The 17,896-nt window shown below is 31.6% G+C and overlaps 1 protein-coding gene across 1 annotated transcript in view; it reads right to left on the bottom strand.

The window, feature by feature from the left end:
* LOC106462647 (dihydrolipoyllysine-residue acetyltransferase component of pyruvate dehydrogenase complex, mitochondrial-like) overlaps positions 1-14,884 on the bottom strand; it is a 16,355-nt gene extending 1,471 nt beyond the window's left edge. The window contains exons 1-10 of the mRNA XM_013922590.2: positions 14,638-14,884; positions 11,505-11,608; positions 10,567-10,796; positions 8,639-8,914; positions 7,580-7,732; positions 7,211-7,296; positions 5,675-5,815; positions 4,436-4,517; positions 1,608-1,687; positions 458-532 (exon numbers count right to left, since the gene is read on the bottom strand). Of these exons, the coding sequence (XP_013778044.1) occupies positions 505-532; positions 1,608-1,687; positions 4,436-4,517; positions 5,675-5,815; positions 7,211-7,296; positions 7,580-7,732; positions 8,639-8,914; positions 10,567-10,796; positions 11,505-11,608; positions 14,638-14,744 (1,287 nt within the window). The 5' untranslated portion in view covers positions 14,745-14,884 and the 3' untranslated portion in view covers positions 458-504. The remainder of the gene's footprint in view (positions 1-457; positions 533-1,607; positions 1,688-4,435; positions 4,518-5,674; positions 5,816-7,210; positions 7,297-7,579; positions 7,733-8,638; positions 8,915-10,566; positions 10,797-11,504; positions 11,609-14,637) is intronic.
* Between the last annotated feature and the right edge of the window lie 3,012 nt (positions 14,885-17,896).

Below are 17,896 nucleotides of genomic sequence, written 5' to 3'. Positions count from 1 at the left end.
TCTTTTTTTTTTTTGCAGGTTGGTCAACATTGTGTTATTTCCTACAAACAACATCTTTTCTTTCAGTTGACAACAGAATTAACTTGTGTTTCTTATAGGCCCAACTAACACAGTATTTAGCTTATAAATACAGATATATCCAATGTTAACTTTTCAATATCCAAAGTATTATAATTATAGTTTACAACATTTATTTTCTAAACTGAATTTTTCCACAAAACTATTTCAATTGATTATATTCTAATTAGTTCTTAATGACAGTGTTCAACTACAAAACGGCCAAAAGCTAAATCAATGGTTTCAATACAGAATGAAAAAGTGATTTTTTTGGGATTATGTTACATAATGATCAACTCTTATCTTCAATACTTTACTGTCACATCCAACATCATTAAAATATGAGTATTACATTACAAGATATATATACAACTAAATTACCACGTGTAAGTTGTCTCACCTGAGGAGGATTTATTACTGCAGCAAAACTTTTGATTCCATACATTCCTAAGTTAGAGACAGTAAAAGTGCCACCCTGGAAAAAAGAAACCAAAACAAACAGTTTCAGATATTAAGAGAGCTGTATACATTATTTTCATTGACGTGTTCCCCCTGGAATAAAGTTTGAACTGGAAGCAAAATTGACAATTCTCTATACAGAAAACAATGTAATACAAGTCATTTGATTGATTAAAACTTTGTCTTTTTATTGGTTATAAATAATATAGTATTAAACATCAGAGAAAACTATTGGCAATTTGTGAAAGAGAGGAGGTGGGCGTGGCAAGAGGGGTCTGATTTTCTAATTTATAGCTCCGTAAACAAATAAGAATGAAGGCTATAAAAAAGTTTGCTTTGCCTGAATAATACCTATATTATACTGAGTAATTTACGTTAAATTCTGTACTTCATAGAGGGTTGGTAAATATATTAGAGATGAGGAGAGTAAATGTCACAGTTCTTATGCTAGGGAAGACTGAGGATTTGTTTAATCTTTTCTTATGAAATTAAGAACTTATAATAAACTTTGAGTTATTAACTATGTTTTGATATCAAGTATGCTCATATGTCATGATAATAAAGTTCTTTAATTAAATTTTGAATGTAATTCTTTAAAAAATCATGACATGCACACTTTAATCTACCCACAGCGAGAGAATATAGTTTCTTGATTCACAAATGTGAAAGAAAGAGAAGGGCATCGAAGTTGATGGAGGCCACGTACAGATGGTATAAAACCCAAAGGGGTACTTTATGGCCTGTTTCTAATCTATCTGCCTTTATTAAAAAGCTATTAGGTTTTAAAACTGCTTAAAAGTTAATTGATTTGAACTTAACATCTTATTAAAAACTTTACTATGGTTATTTTTGAAGGAAGTATATTGTTAAACAACAACTTCTGTTTTGTTGATTTTAATTTTGAACACATTTTACTGGGAATTTTTTATCACAATTTATCAGACAAATTCAAAAATATATTTGTTATTTTCTCTTTAGATATTCTTCATATAATGCATATCTAACCTTCGGGATAATTAGATGTAATCAAAACTTATGTAATGGAATTACAACATTTTATTTTAAAGTAATGTACTAAATATGTAACACACCTGGAACTCGTGGGTTGAAGTTTTCCTTCCCGAGCTTTTTTCGCTAGAGTCTTCATGTCTGTACTGATTGCTGTCAGACCCTAGTAATAACAAGTTACTAATTTAATAAATATTTTAAAACAATCAACAGAACCTTTCCTAACTTCACAACCTAATGTTTGTCTTTTCAGAAGAGCTATCCCCTTCACTCTGCTAGACAGAGATACAGTATTATTGGGTTTGCAACTAAGAATAACATTCAAAGCAAGGATATTCAACTGATAAAACAATGCATTCAAATCTTTAAATGTAAAAACTGTATAGTTAAATAACTATATTCATTACTGGGTTGATTGTGGGATTTCTGATCTAAGTAGGTAGCTCGTTTCGGGCGAAAGTTAATGTTTAATGCAAATACTAAATAATGCACAATGTTTTACTAGCACAAAAAATGTAAAAAGTTACAAACTAAAGAAATACAAAAAATATATATAAATATTTCATACTAATCTAGGATTTTAAAAGTTTTGATAAGCACAATTGATGAGTATTTTCCAAACAGTATCCCTTAGTTTAAGACACATAAACAGTGACTTCCATATCTACTTTATCCCAACTGTCAAAAACTCAGGTGATTGGAGAAATAAAAACATTGAAACAATTTCATTTGTTACACAGTCGGGATATTTGGAAGGTTGGCAGAGATACTCTTTCCTTACAATTCACGAGGTGTCAGGTCACTATAGGTTTTTAAACTGATAAAATAAAAAAAACAAAAAACTTCAAACATTTTGGTCTAATGTTCACGATTTGTTGAGTTTTCCCTCAGTGATTACATGAAATTAAAAGTTTGCTTCACCATCTATCATGCCCTAATAATATCATCTGTATTTGTAGAATTAAAATCTTGTTCAAAGAATGGTGACCCCCAGTTGGACAGTAAGCTAATATCTTAACATCCTGATGTTCTATATTTATAGAATTAAAATCATGTTCAAACACTACTTATTTTTGTTGGACAGTAAACATCTTGATGATCTATATTTATAGAATTAAACTCATGTTCAAAGAGCATTTACTTCTGCTTAGATAGTTTAACCTCCTGATGTTTTAAGCCGGAAGTAGTTTCTTTCATTTGAAGTCTTCTGACAGTTTGTTCAATTTTTCGCTAACTTTTTAACTGTTACATGTGATATTGTGTTAGTTTATTACCACGTTATCTACAAAGGAACAAAGATATCTAAAGGCAGCTACCAAGGGCACAAAGCAGTAAAGGTGTAGCAAAACGACCAAAAGGATATGTTATAGCATTTACAAATACGACTTTCAGTGGACACTCAGATGCCTAGTTTCAACTCGGAGTTTAAGTCACTGCAGAGAATTTATTCCCCAAATATTAATGGAACCTTTCCTTTTTATAATCCTACAATAATTAATACTAGTTGTAAACAAGACACTTGTGGTAAGTTATTAAATTAAAGAGTGAGTTAGTTCGATATGTACACGACTCACCTGGTGGAGGAAATATTAAAATTACCACACAGTAAAGGATATATTTTTCACTACCTAACATGAATTTCACAAAATTTAGACATAAAAGCTATACATCTTATCTAATAATTGCTCTACTGCTACTGGTAACCATACATATTTCCTCAATAAATAGACAGATCCTAACAGTAACAAAGTTTATCTCCTTATGCTTCAAATTGTTGTTTAATCTCTACTTCTGTATAATTTTTAATTACAGGAATCTAACACAGATTTCAGCTATTAATGTTCCCAGTAGCACAAAAGATAATAATTTCTTTTCTAATTTATGTTAGACATAAACTTGGCCTCTTGTAACAGTTTCTTGCCATTATATGCTACTTTGTGTGTACAATGATTAATACAATGATAATTAGTGTTTTCTATTTGCAGTAGACACAGTTGTATGCTGTTTGTTATAAAAATTCAAATAAAACCACGTGTGTATATTTGTTTGTAATTTAAGTTTCGAAACATTCCTCGATTAAGTAACTGAAATGCTTACATGAGGAAACAGAAGTTACTTTTCAGCTTTATTTATATACACAAGTGGCAAAATATGATGTGATGCAGACAGAATACCAGAAGGCTACAGGAGCCTAACAAAATAAGTTTTCTGACATATTCAATTTCTGATGAAAATCCTCCATTACTGAGATCTCTTCACTCCAGTTTCAATATTCAATGAATAGTGTTATAAGGCTAATACGAACGATGACAATATTAAATGAATAGTGTTATAAGGCTAATACGAACGATGACAATATTAAATGAATAGTTATAAGGCTAATACGATGATAACAATATTAAATGAATAGTTATAAGGCTAATACGATGATAACAATATTAAATGAATAGTGTTATAAAGCTAGTACAATCAATGACAATATTAAATGAATAACATTATAAGGCTAATACGAACGATGACAATATTAAATGAATAACATTATAAGGCTAATACGAACGATGACAATATTAAATGAATAACGTTATAAGGCTAACACGAACGATGACAATATTAAATGGATAGTGTTGTAAGGCAAATACGAACGATGACAATATTAAATGAATAGTGTTGTAAGGCTAATACAATGAATTTAGTTGAGCCTAACTTGCTTCTTGTCCATTTGATGCGACTGATGTACAAGAAAGAAACAGTGTGAAGATCTACGTCACACTACATAAGTTTAAGGAAGAGTATTTAACTGACTTGTCAATGGCATGGAAAAGAAGCTTATAATACTCAGCATCTTACATATAACATTGCAAATCACTCGATGGGCCACACATTGATCTAAGGAATTTCTCGTCAGGCTTACCTTCTTTTCAACACCAGTAATGATGGGTGTAATCAATCCTGCATCAGTGCTGACTGCCACACTCACATCAATGTTATTGTACCTGAATAAATAGACCACATGTATTTTTTATAAAAGAAGAAAAGTTTTATAAATGAACTTTAGTTCTGATGTATGTAAGTAATATTATTTTTACTTGTTTCTACGAGCTATTTCTGAAAAGAAAATTAATAAAAACCCGAGTGCTTTCGAAAGGTGGACCTTTCTTCTTCATGGGCAAACTGGGAAAATGGTGTACTTTACTTACAACAAATGTAGTGCAAAACTTATAACATACTCATAGTGATACTTATTGATACCAAAAGTCAAACAAATTATAAATTTAGTAAACAAATATTTTAACTTTTGAAACCATTGTAAATGCATTTCTTATTTGAAATTGTTGGTTGAGGGTTGTAGCTACAAATATGAGTTAAGTACACAATATATGATTTAGTATAACTTCTCAAAACAATAATTTGGGAGCTAAAGTAAATCTTGTTTTGATGACAGAATCTTGTTATACTCACAAGATGATCAGTAAGATAAATCCCGCTGCAAGATGTACATGAACTTAGTGGCAACAAACAGGTACATGAATTGTGCTCATTAGATCTTCTGAATAGTAAGCAGGTTAAGTGAAGAAAATAACAATTAATAGTAAATGGTATTAATAAAGTATTCTTAACCCTAATTCTGTTGTGAGATAAGTAAGATTGATGAAAATTTACACTTCACTAACATAATCCAGTACACAACATAAAAGCTGTCGCCAAGCAGTTTGCTACTTTTAATAGCATCTTAACCACTTCTATGTTTGTCATATCCCAGCCGACCTGAAGAGCTGGTATTGGGAGAAGGTCTTCTTATGCATTAGGTATAGCAGGTGTATCGTTGTTATTACACACTCTTCTTGACTTTCACTCACAAGTTCTTATTCACGAAATAATACAGCTAAGATAAGCTGAAGTCTTCTTATGCACTAGGTATAGCAGGTGTATCGTTGTTATTACACATTCTTCTTGACTTTCACTCACAAGTTCTTATTCACAAAATAATATGGCTAAGACAAGCTGATTCTCAATACAGTAAAACCACATAAACTGGCTAATGAAATTAATATTGCTAAGATACACTGGCTTCTGGTAGCAGGAAAAAACATCAACTAACTATGTAACGAATGGTTCTTGCCTAAGATCAGTAACAAGAATGAAAACTTACTGTCTAATGAAAGTATCCTGCCACGATGAATTAACTTCAGGTACTTTTCTACATGCTTGTGCTGCAGCTTTGATTACAAAGTCGTTGACCGACAGTTTGATTTCATCTTTCCTCAACAAATCATTCAGTTCCTGTCTCAACCTTAATAAGATGAAAATTAGTTTTACAATACTGTATTGTGTGTATATATATTTAAAAATGTATTACTAAACACATCATAAAATGATACTAGTTTCAAATTCTGTCATCTTAAACTTAAAACTTTTTAAGAACTCAATTTTAGTATACCTAGTTTCCTTACTGTAAGGCAAAGAAAATTCTCTGACTTGGTATCTTTCACTGATGAAAATATAAAAACAATTATCATAAATCACCCCCTTACCCTTTATCATCTCTTCTGTTTGTTCTAATATTTCTATTTAAGCAAAAATATACACATTGGGTAATCTATGCTGTGTCCACCATGGGTGTCGAAACCCAGTTGTTAGAGTTATAAGTCTTCAGATTTACAGCTGTACCACTAGGGGGCGTGGGGCTTCTTTTAATATTTTCCTACTTTAAAGTCTTCAGAAATAACACCGTGATAAATCAGATATTGTAAAATATATCGTAAAATAAGTGTACAAATATTGTACATATTTGGTATCCAAAGGCTTCTACATACAGAACTAACTCTTTTTGAAAAATTCTCTAACAATTAGTAAAGTACAAAATTTTCTTAATCTGATCTAAAACTTTTTAGACTGGAAGAAGAATTTTTATTCCAAGATTTTATTTTTCCTGGCTGCTAGGAAACCTGTACATAATTAGTAAACATTTTTTCTATTTCTGTTTCTACTACAAATTCCAGTATTTCCCACCACACAAATTCTATTAACATTAGAAGCTTCGACAATTTATCTCTCAAATGAATATAGTTGTAAATAGTCTAGAAATCTTCCAGTTCTCGTTACTATGACACCTTCTTCACGTGCAGAGAATAAAGACTGGAGTCCCTACTCCTTGGCTATCCTCAGTTTAGTATTACATAATGAAGCATTACCACAGTGAATTCTATAAGCATCAATCTTACTACAAACTTCTATGACGTGAAAGGTGTTAACACCAGGATTACAACCAACACTCACTAAAACAACCCAGAACCACCTGCATTAACAGTTCCTTAAACTCAAGTGTCAAACTGGAAATCTTAACAGACACTACAAATCAAGTGTTAAAAATGGGAAACTTAACAGATAGTGAACATTTTTATAACCAGTTACCACACTTATTTTAACACTTCCTCCATATTCATGGAGGAAGTGTTAAAGTAAGTGTGGTAACTGGTTATAAAAATGTTCACTGTTAATACTGTTTGAACAGTATTAACAGTGAACATTTTTATAACCAGTTACCACACTTACTTTAACACTTCCTCCATGTGAACAGTATTAACAGTGAACATTTTTATAACCAGTTGTACACACTTACTTTAACACTTCCTCCATATTAACAGTATTAACAATGAAAATTTTTATAACCAGTTACCACACTTACTTTAACACTTCCTCCATGTCGATATCGATAGTTAAGTAGTAGTGTGGTATTGTTTGCTTTGATTCCAACAGTCTACGAGCAATGACCTGGCACAAGAATAAAAAAGACAGCACCTTAAAATAAGCTAATTATTAGTAAATATTCAATAACAATTACTATTTAGACCTAGGTGATGGTATAGACTACTAACTACAACTAAGACTGATATCTGATCATCACAACCTTACTGTAAGTGCTTTACATTAGGACGTGAGCAAACTGCACCTTTAGTCCACTAACATAATCCAAATATAATGTGAAGAATCGTAACACTATCCCTTTCTCACCAGAGCAATTAGTAGAAAGAAAACAAACTTTAAGTTTACTTACTTTCCTCACGTTAGTCAGTGGAATATCAACATAATCAGCACTTGGTGGTGTTACTTGTGCTTCAGGAGCCCTGACCGCAGCAGTAGCAGCAGGAATAAAAGACTGAATGTCCTGACTAGTTACCCGGCCTCCAGGACCAGACCCCACAACTTCCTGTTAAGGATTAATTAATCTATTATACAACAGATTTATTAAAATTCAAGCAATTAAGAACAAAAAATAACTTAATATTCTAAAACACAACTACAAAACAGAATAAATACGACACACATAATCAACAAGTGGAAAGGTGTTTACAATACAATAAAATAAACAACATTTACTCAACTTCTAAGTGTAGGTTTAGCTGCAAAAACTTTTAGCACAGTACTGTATAATTTATTTACATTTTTCTCAAATAAATAGCAAACAAGGTTTCTATAAAATAGGACATTATGAGGAGCCATCACAGAAAACACTTGTTGAGGAATGAGATACACATACATGTTTATCACAATGATGTTATAAACAAACAGACCAGATGATACTGTACTACTTTGATGGATTATCCTCTATAACAGCCTATATTGTGAAATAAATGTTTAGAAATTTGTTTTTTATGCTATAGGGCAAACTACATGTATAGTGATAGTCAATGATAGTATGGGGTCTATGTGGAAACAACAGTGTCATACTGATCCAGGGTTTCTGCTTCACAATTACATGAACTGATATAAATTTGTAATTATTACGTAAAAAGATATATAACCAAGAAAGTTGTTGGGATTCATGTGGATAGTATATAATACTAGATCAAATTACTGACTTTACTAATTAATGAAAACTATTACAATTATTTAAAATGGAAGAATTATGTAATCTATGTACTAATATGTTTTCTCCATTTGTTGACTTTGAAAAAAAAAAATGGTTATGAGAAATCAGTTTCAAGCAGGTCACTCTTTCTGACATTTTTCATCTACCTTAAAACTGGTGCATCCTTAAGTAACACACTGATACCTGTTCAAAAAAAATTCAATCATGAATAAAACACCCATTTGTAAATAGACTGGAACTTACAGATATATCCATGCCTTTTTCAGCTGCAAGTTTCTTCGCAAGAGGGCTTGCAAACAGTCTTCCACTTGGAGGTGTTGATGGTTGAGTGTGTGGAGCAACAGAGGGCGTGGCAATGGTTGGAGCTGCAGGCTGAGGTGGACGCGGTGGTGGTTGAGCTTTCGCTGGTTTACTTTCTGGCTTAGGAGCAGCATCTGCTAATGTGATTGGTTCTCCTGAATCCACATAATCTTTAAAGGCAGCAATATCATCCTCACTTTCCACTATTATACACAGAAGCTGAAAAATGAAGTTAAATTTAAGTCTGTCAAAACAAATTAGCTAATTTCACAACAACAATCAACTTTATTTATTTTGGCTTCTTAAAAATAGCACTTTCATTCTTTTTGCCACTTGCAAAGTTACTACAAAATATGTCATTTATAATATCTTGAAATAACACATGAATACCAAACTTGAGGGCGGAGTGGTGGGGGAGGGGCAAAGTTCCTCCTCACTAATGTGCAGCCTCTCAGTGCAGTGTCCAAGCTGATCACACTTCCTGTTTGGGTCTAAAAGAAGTTACTGTTCAACAGTTTTAAGAATACATTCTTTAAGTGCTAACAAATTACATGTATAAAACTAATATTAATTACATGTATGATTATAAATAGAATAGTATGTGAAGCTTTTTAGAAGAAATAAATAATCATTAACGGGGCATGGTACTTCAAGTCAGAGTTCCCAAACAAATCTTTACATTCCTTTCCCCTGACAAAAATTATCATGTTGTAAGAGGTCACACCCTAAGTAGGTACATTTTACCTCACACTTTAGTACAGTCAAGGCAGCCAATCTAAATGTTGCCATAGCTTATGATGTATCTACTATATAATAATACTCAGTTATTGTCTGTCCTGAAAATGCACATGTACCCTACTGTCTAAAAGTGCATGTGTACACATTTCAACGGATGTAAACAAAAGGTGGATGTAAATATACTTTATTGGGCATTTTGTACAACAACATATTAAAAAACTTGTCAAAGTTTTTCAAAAGGTTTAAGGTTAGGTTGTAGAATAACATTATTAGTTTATTTATTGATAGTATTAAGTATGGTAAAGTTTATCCCTAACTAAACTAAAGCAAGAAACATATACAAGTTACAGTGTTAATTTATCACTTTATCTAATATAGGCCGTACTTAATAATGACGTAACTAGTATTAGGCCTAAGACAACTGTAACCTACAGATTTCAGCATCTGCAATTAGAATTATACTGTATTGTTAGAATTATATTGTATTATTAGAATTATACTGTATTGTTAGAATTATATTGTATTATTCTAGAAATCCTGTATTTAAAGTACTGTTGCAATAAATATACTAATTTGACCACAACTGTTTTGCTTATCTCTGCTAGTATTGTAAAATATTTAGATTTTCAGGAAAAGCTTACATTTAAAGTAACAACAGCACTAGATAAAAAAAATATCTTCTTAAGTTTTTTTCCATGTGATTATAAAAGAGTTTACACTATTTTTTATTTCCATATTGTTATTTCATATTCCATGACATGGAGAACTTTACTTCCCTGATTTTCTGTGGCTATTAGTCCAATTTCACCAATACTGTAAGTAACACCAGAATAAAGTTTATATATATTTAACTAAGTAAAAAATAGTAAAATATTTAATATTACTATCATACAATCTGCCCATTATTATAAGAAGATATGCAATACATTTGTGCGCATAGGTTAAACAAAATCGTCAAAAGGAAAATACAGAGCATTTTTTGAATGATGTAAGTATTAGCCTACTGCAATGTCTGAGTAATGGTGGTTTTTATAGGGTGAGACTTCATATTTTTCTGATTTAGTTTTCCAAAATTAAAAGTTCCTATAAATATCTTTCTTCCATCTTAGTATTATCTTGTTTAAATGTCTTACCTTCCCTATAGGTACATCTTTTGATCCTACAGGAATGAGAATCTTAGCCAAATATCCTTCTTCTGGTGTTTCAAACCCCATTGTAGCCTTGTCTGTTTCAATCTCTGCTAACAAATCTCCTTCATTTAGCTGGTCTCCTTCTTTCTTTTCCCATGAAACAATTGTCCCCATCTCCATAGTAGGAGACAATGCTGGTAGGGCAACCTTGTGGTGAGGAGGCAAATCCGAGCCTAACAATTAATCAATATTAAGTTTTATTATCATTTCATATTACTGTTAATACAAGTAAAATTCCAAACATGACACTGCGCTGCAGTCCATTATGTCTTTATGAATGAAATATGACTTCTTTTAACATTTGTTTAACCCAATTAAAATATGTTAATGAAACACAGAAAAAAAACATTTTGAACATTGTTTTTAACCCAATTAAAATATGTTAATGAAACACAGAAAAATATTTTGTCTAAAGCAAATCAACACACGAGTTAAACAATGAACTGTTCAAACATAAATTTAAAGCAAATCTTTTTGTTATGACTAAAAAATATAGTTCACAACACAACAACGTTTACTAACTTGTATTAAAATTTATCATTACACAATTAATGTAAAAGTGTCCAAAATGTAATGCTACATAGGTTAATAACTACAAAACTTATTAAGTTTAATTGTATTAACAAGACTTCTTGAAATTTCTGTCCAGTAATGTACATGCTTCAGTGAAAGTCAAGTTACAATTCTGGTATAGTTACAATTATCCTTTGTCAACACAGAAATTGAAATGGGAGAGTAAACCCCCAGTATGCTTGAAAATTGGTAAAGAATCGGAACAGCAAGGGATGTCACATTTATTTAATAATTTTTCACAGCTTTCTAACCCCAAATGTAAATACAAACCACATCCAAAAGTTTGAATTTTCAAGATATGAACATACCTGAACTGTACAAGCGAGTAAGCCATGTGGGTCTGTTGTAGAATGCTCTGTCTCTTGTGAATGCCAAGTCAGTATTTGATATTTCTACGTTGTCTGAGCAGATCCTATAAAAACATATAAACTACTGAAGAAATTCACTAATTTTTCAGGAATTATAAGAATAAAAGAATGAATTAAATAAACAGTATTATCAATAAGATTAATATTTATGAATTTATCTAAAACATATAGTGAACCCCATGCCAGCTTCTTTTTTTCTTCGCTATGAAATAGAACAAAAGAAATTTATTTATAGAAAAATTGTCTTATGCAGTAAAGAGACTTTGGATAAGTAATTTTTCTTATGTCTAATCAATATAACCATGAAATTTTTTTATGAATAAAAATAAATCAACGTTCTTTTAGTTTAATCACAATTTAAACAAAAATAGATTTTAAGGTAACATTCTTAAAGTTCAGTTATCAAAACTCTTTCTCAATGTGTGGCAATAACTCTGTGAAATCAAATTTGAGACAAGCTTAGAAACATGGTCACACAGACCATTTAAATATTAATAAAATCACACAAGGCCTCAAAGCATAGAGGTTATCCCTTACTCACAAGAAATAATCTAATATACATACAAACTTTCACACAAACATTTAAACTGAAACACTACCAACCATTTACAAACTATAAATCTAACCAAAAAAAAAAACAATTCTTCCAGAGAATATGTCATGCAATAAGGATTTTACAGCTTCAACCAAATAACCTTAATACCAGTGAAGATACTTCCAGCATCTAAACAGACCCCCCCAACTGTAGAAGGCTATCTAAACTTCTAACTTCTCATACCTAAATCAAGCCTCCTCAAATGCTTCCAAGTCCCAGAGAAAGCAAACACAAATCTTGCTTACTAGTGTGTTATCTTTTTTTTTATTAAGGATGTTACTTATCTGCATTTTATAAAAAGCTTTTTAAAAATCTAAGTACACCAAGTTCACATGCTTTCCATCATACTACACAAAAGATTAGTTAAGAAAAATCACAATGGTGTTAGTTGGGGAAAATGTGGTTAATTGGACTGTGGGATGGGGGAAGACAAAAGGTTACTTTTAGTGAAGTTCAGTCAAACTGGACCCTTTTTACTAGTGTAGTACCACAGTGGTCAGTGCTTAGGCTTTTTTCTTATTTACATTAATGATATTCATATGGCCACAATTAGAAGTTTGCTGATTAAGGATATTTAAGTATTACAGAATAACATAACATATAACATAATGTTTTGGGACAACATAGGACTTATTGGTCCATCTCGACTGTTCCAGCCTCTAAACTAAATTAAAATAATTTAAAAAAAAATCTTAAAGCCAGCCCTTACCATTCATATACTTATCAAGCTTTTTCTTAAACTCACTTAAATTTATTGCCTCTACAACATCTGAAGACAACTCATTCAGAAGGTCAACCACTCTGTTATAAAAATGAAACTGTCTTTGCTGAAGATGACTCCTACCTTGCCAAAATTTATATTTGTGTTCCATAGCCCTACTATCCTCACTGTTAAATATGAAAAAAAAGATGATACATCAACATTATCAATTCCCTTTACAATCTTAAACACCTCAATCAGATCCCCCCTAACTCTTCTTTTTCATGAGAAAACAACTTGAGAGATTTCAGCCTCTCCTTGTATGACAACCCCTCCACCCCAGGGACCATTCTAGTAACCCTTTCCAACAATTCAATGTCTTTTCTAAAGTAAGGAGCCCAAGACTGAACACAATATTCCAAATGTAGCCTAACCAGTGACCTATACAATGACATCATAACCACGTGAGACTTATATTCAATATTTCTGTAGATACAACCTAAAATCCTATTTGCCCAACTACTAGTAACAGCATGACTCGGATCAACTGGTAAGATGGACAAATATTTTACAAATGACATTTAATTACTGTAAATACGAGGCGGTGCATCTATGTTTTCACAAGTTTGATTATATGTTTAATATAAATGGAAACCTACTCAATAGTTACTGAAGAAAAGGATATTTGTATAATGGTAAATAACTCATTCAGGTCATTACTCTGTTACCAGTAGTGAAACCAAAGCGTGCATTTATGGATATATAAATTACAAGTCAAAAGAGATAACTATCTCTATACAAACCAGTTATAATGAATCATGAAGTTAAGAAATTTATTCTAAGATGTGTATGCAAGATCCTAAACACACACTGGAGTCCTGAGACCAATTTACTATCAAACGATCTATAAGGACTCAAGTCTCTAGCATGTACCTACGTCCATTTTGATCATTACAAAATTCCCCTCCACTTGAACTATACATAACACAACCCATATTACTGAAACCTCCAACATGCAACAACACAATCAGACAAACAGGAGCAACTGCTAGACCAACCATCTACACAGATAACTTTGATTTTGAATCACTACCTACTCAGGTTAGCTCAGATGACATTAACATAACAAATTAAAAGACTAAGAAATTTACCCTGACTTAGGCTTGATCCCTGGGCCTTTGACTCACATGTGTGAGACCAATGCTTTACACAACTAAGTCATTACTTATACAGACTCACATTCAAAGAAGATAACCCTCACACAACTATTGCATTACCCATTATTTACTTCAAATGTAAATTCATACAACAAAATATTTTTAAATACTAAAATACTATATGCTTCCATATTATTATTAGCAAAATTGGTTGAAAACGTACAATACCACTACCATTTGTGGAAAAAGAAATTAAAAACTACAAATTAAATTTATATTAATACTATTTTCCTAGGTGGTTATTTCTTATTTTTTGCTATGTTATGGTCTATTTTTATTATCCTTAAAAAATAACCTTAATCCAAGGCCTCTCAACTATCACTAGTGTAGTGTACATTTATTTGAACCTGATTTTGATCTGAAAAGATTATATTAATTACTAGTAGTAGTACTACTGCACATGATATTCAAAATACGTAGTTAATAAACATTTGGTAAGTAACATTAAAAAATCATTACATCCTAGCACTTTTTCAGGAGTAAAGGATCAAGTATTAAATTACTACTGCTACTACGGGAGTATGTTATGTATAAATATAATTTATAAATGTTAGTCTGTACCATTTACATGATGTAGGCCTACATTTTCTTGAAAAGTTGACCTTTAAAACGTTATTTCGTGGAAACTTCGAGACGCCATTTTTAAGAATACGAACAGTTCGAAACATGTTTTTGTAGTAATTTGATTTTAAAGTGAGACAAAAACAAAATAAGTCATCAAAATAATATTGTTTAGTCTTAGATATATCGTTCAAATAACTTGAACTTTAAAAGGTCAGACCACCGGCTGGTATTAGAAGAAAAAAACAGCAAAAGCGTCACCTATGTATTAGAAAATTACATATAAATAAAGGATATTCAAATTTATATATTTTCTTAGTTGTAAAATGGCAGTAAAAATTAAATCCCGCATAGTTTTTGTTACCTTGGTGAAAAGCTACAAAATGGGTTATATGCACTCTCTCAATCGTGGGGGATAATCGAACCCCGTATTTTAGTGTCGTAGGTACGAAAACTTACTTGTAACCCACATCCCCGGAAAACATCTCACATGCGAAATATCGCAAATAAAAGTACTTTAACGTAGAGAAAAGTCTGTATATAATGCTACAGATTTTTTAATTCTTCAAATTTCTCTTAATTAGCCCATTGGGGGTTTGTGATCAGAGAAAAAAAAAACACAGCTGTAACGATGTAATGTATTCTGTTACTTTTCTGTTGAATACTAGGTTTTTGCATTGGATAACTGTTTTTATTAATTCGTGAAATAAATAAATATGCCATAGTTAAGCTTGTATTATATAAATACCACATATATAAATACAGAACATGCATTGCGCATGAGCAGTAACTTGATAATTGAGTAACTCACCTAATTAGAACGACACTGACACAATTTCAGAACCACACCAACTTGAGATCAGTGTATTATTTTTGCTTTTATTGAAAGAACGAGGTTTGTACAAATTTATTTCCTGCACACATCTACTTATACTTTACAAGAAACTTGGAATTTTTAAAGCCGCCCGTTACTGTCGAATTATTTCATCAGAGTCCGTTAATGGTAGTGCACAACTAACGAATTGTGACAAATAAAACTGATTTGTAAATTGTTTATTATGAGTTATTTAAAGGCAAGAAGGAGATAAAAGATAGAGCCAACTTATGTATTTCTTTATTAACTTCTATTTATTTTCCTATTTGATATTGTTACGCCTCTGTGTTCGTTTGTTAATTTCCCCTAGAAATTCTTCCCGAGAAACCTCAGCGATATAAGTCCTTTCTTAAATAAAACTAGTTTATTCTTTCTCGTTACAAACTTTGCAATACACTTAATTTCCACAGTCACATTAACTTAAACACACACTATGATTCACAATGATTCACGCACTTTACTTACGGTCACTACCACGCTTGACTCAATTGTCTCTATATCTTCAATCTCTCTATCTGCAACTATCTTGCCGTCACTTCTTGCCGGTCTTATATATACAAAATAGAGCCTTCACGAACCTTCTAGATACTCATTACGTGTTACCAGTGTCACGTGACTTCCGCTGTCCTAACAATATATGTGTTATTTTCACCAAATATGACACGTGGTTTACTGAGTTTTAACAATATAAACTCTATTTTTTCTAGCTTAGTCATTTTTATTAATAGTCTAGTGATTTTCTAATTGCCCGAAAATGCTTTTAATTTTAATTTAGCTTGAAAGTTGTTCTAAAAACTTATAACTTTAAAAAACCGTATTGAATACCAGTGTTAGGCACAGCTTATATAGCTCATTGTGCAGCTTTGTGCTTAACAAAAACAAATGTTCGCCCATAATTAGTATACGACATCTTTATTTTCAGGATGTCCAAAAATCTGATAAATGAAATTTGGTTCGAAACCCGTTCCTGTACCATTTTTACTAACACGTATATTTATTGTCGAGATGCAAAGGGTTTGTTTTTTCTAGTTAAACACAAAGCTACACAAAGGGCTATCTGTGCTCTGCCCACCACAGGTATCGAAACCTGGTTTATAGCGTTGTAAGTCCGCAGACATACCGCTGTGCCACTGGGGGACCGAGATGCAAAAAAAACAACAACAAATGTTTAATTTTAATTGAACTGTTTATCTACTTTGTTTTAAGTATTATGAAGCATGATAGGTTTGATTATGGCAGTTTTAGCCCCCCCCCCCTTATTCTAAACTTCTAAACATTGTGAGGTTATCAATATCATGATACAACGTATATAAACTTGGGTACTACATTGTTTCAGGAATAGAAACAGAGCTTAGAACTTATTTTAAATTGGACATTCCAACCAATATAAATGTCATTAATGCTTGAATTTTCGTTAACTTGATGTCACTGGACATATTCCGAATTCAATTTATCTTTTTATTTAAATTAGTTTTAACAAATATTAAATAATATAACTAAATATAACTCGAGATAAAAATGACCAAATACGTTCCATGAAAACAGTGTGTTGTTCATCGCAAAGCTACACAATAGACTATCTGCACTCTCAGGAGAATCGAACCTCGGATCTTAACACTGTAAGTCTGGGGGACAGTATATAGAGAGACCTCGGAAATTTATCTTAAAGGACATCACACAGTTTTGAGATTCACTTTAGTGTTTTGTGAAATTGTTGTTTGGAACAAATATTTAAATAGGTCGATGATGAAATCACTAGTATTTAGTTCCAGTTGGAATGATGTTATGACAGTTGTTTAGCAAAAGGTTCACTTTGTCTTTACGTATTATATACAAACATATAGTTCTTCCGGTGGCTCAGCAGTAAGCTTGAGGGCTTATAATGCCAATATAGTCCCTTTGTCAAAGCTAAAGACAGACAAACATACATTCGCACAAAGCTACATGACATTTATTTTTTCCTAATCGGTATTACACCTAGTCATCTTATCCTAAGATTACTACTATCAGCGAAGCCTGTCTGTAGTCTATGTAATAATTTAATTCACGTATCTTACATTTCAAGTGTAAAATAAACATCTAGCATTATTATGATAACTAAAGTTAAGAGACAAAGTGTTGAGCTCCACTATGACAGCCACTAGACAGACAGAAGGCAGGTGTGGCTTTCCACCTGATACTATAAATATTTATAGCATAAAAAAAGGCATCCGTTACAGAGGCAACGGTTAAAAATAATTTTAACAAAGTTTAATTGGGAAAAAATAGGAGTAAAAATGAATAAACGCAAAAACTCCGTTGACTACTGAACGGAATTTTTAATATAGAAAGAAGGGACATCATATATAGTTATATTAACAACTATAGATCCTAATCCATTCACCA

This window comes from Limulus polyphemus, unplaced genomic scaffold, assembly GCF_000517525.1.
Source record: "Limulus polyphemus unplaced genomic scaffold, Limulus_polyphemus-2.1.2 Scaffold1216, whole genome shotgun sequence".
NCBI lineage: Eukaryota > Metazoa > Arthropoda > Merostomata > Xiphosura > Limulidae > Limulus > Limulus polyphemus.
This window is presented reverse-complemented; position numbering and strand designations above follow the sequence as displayed.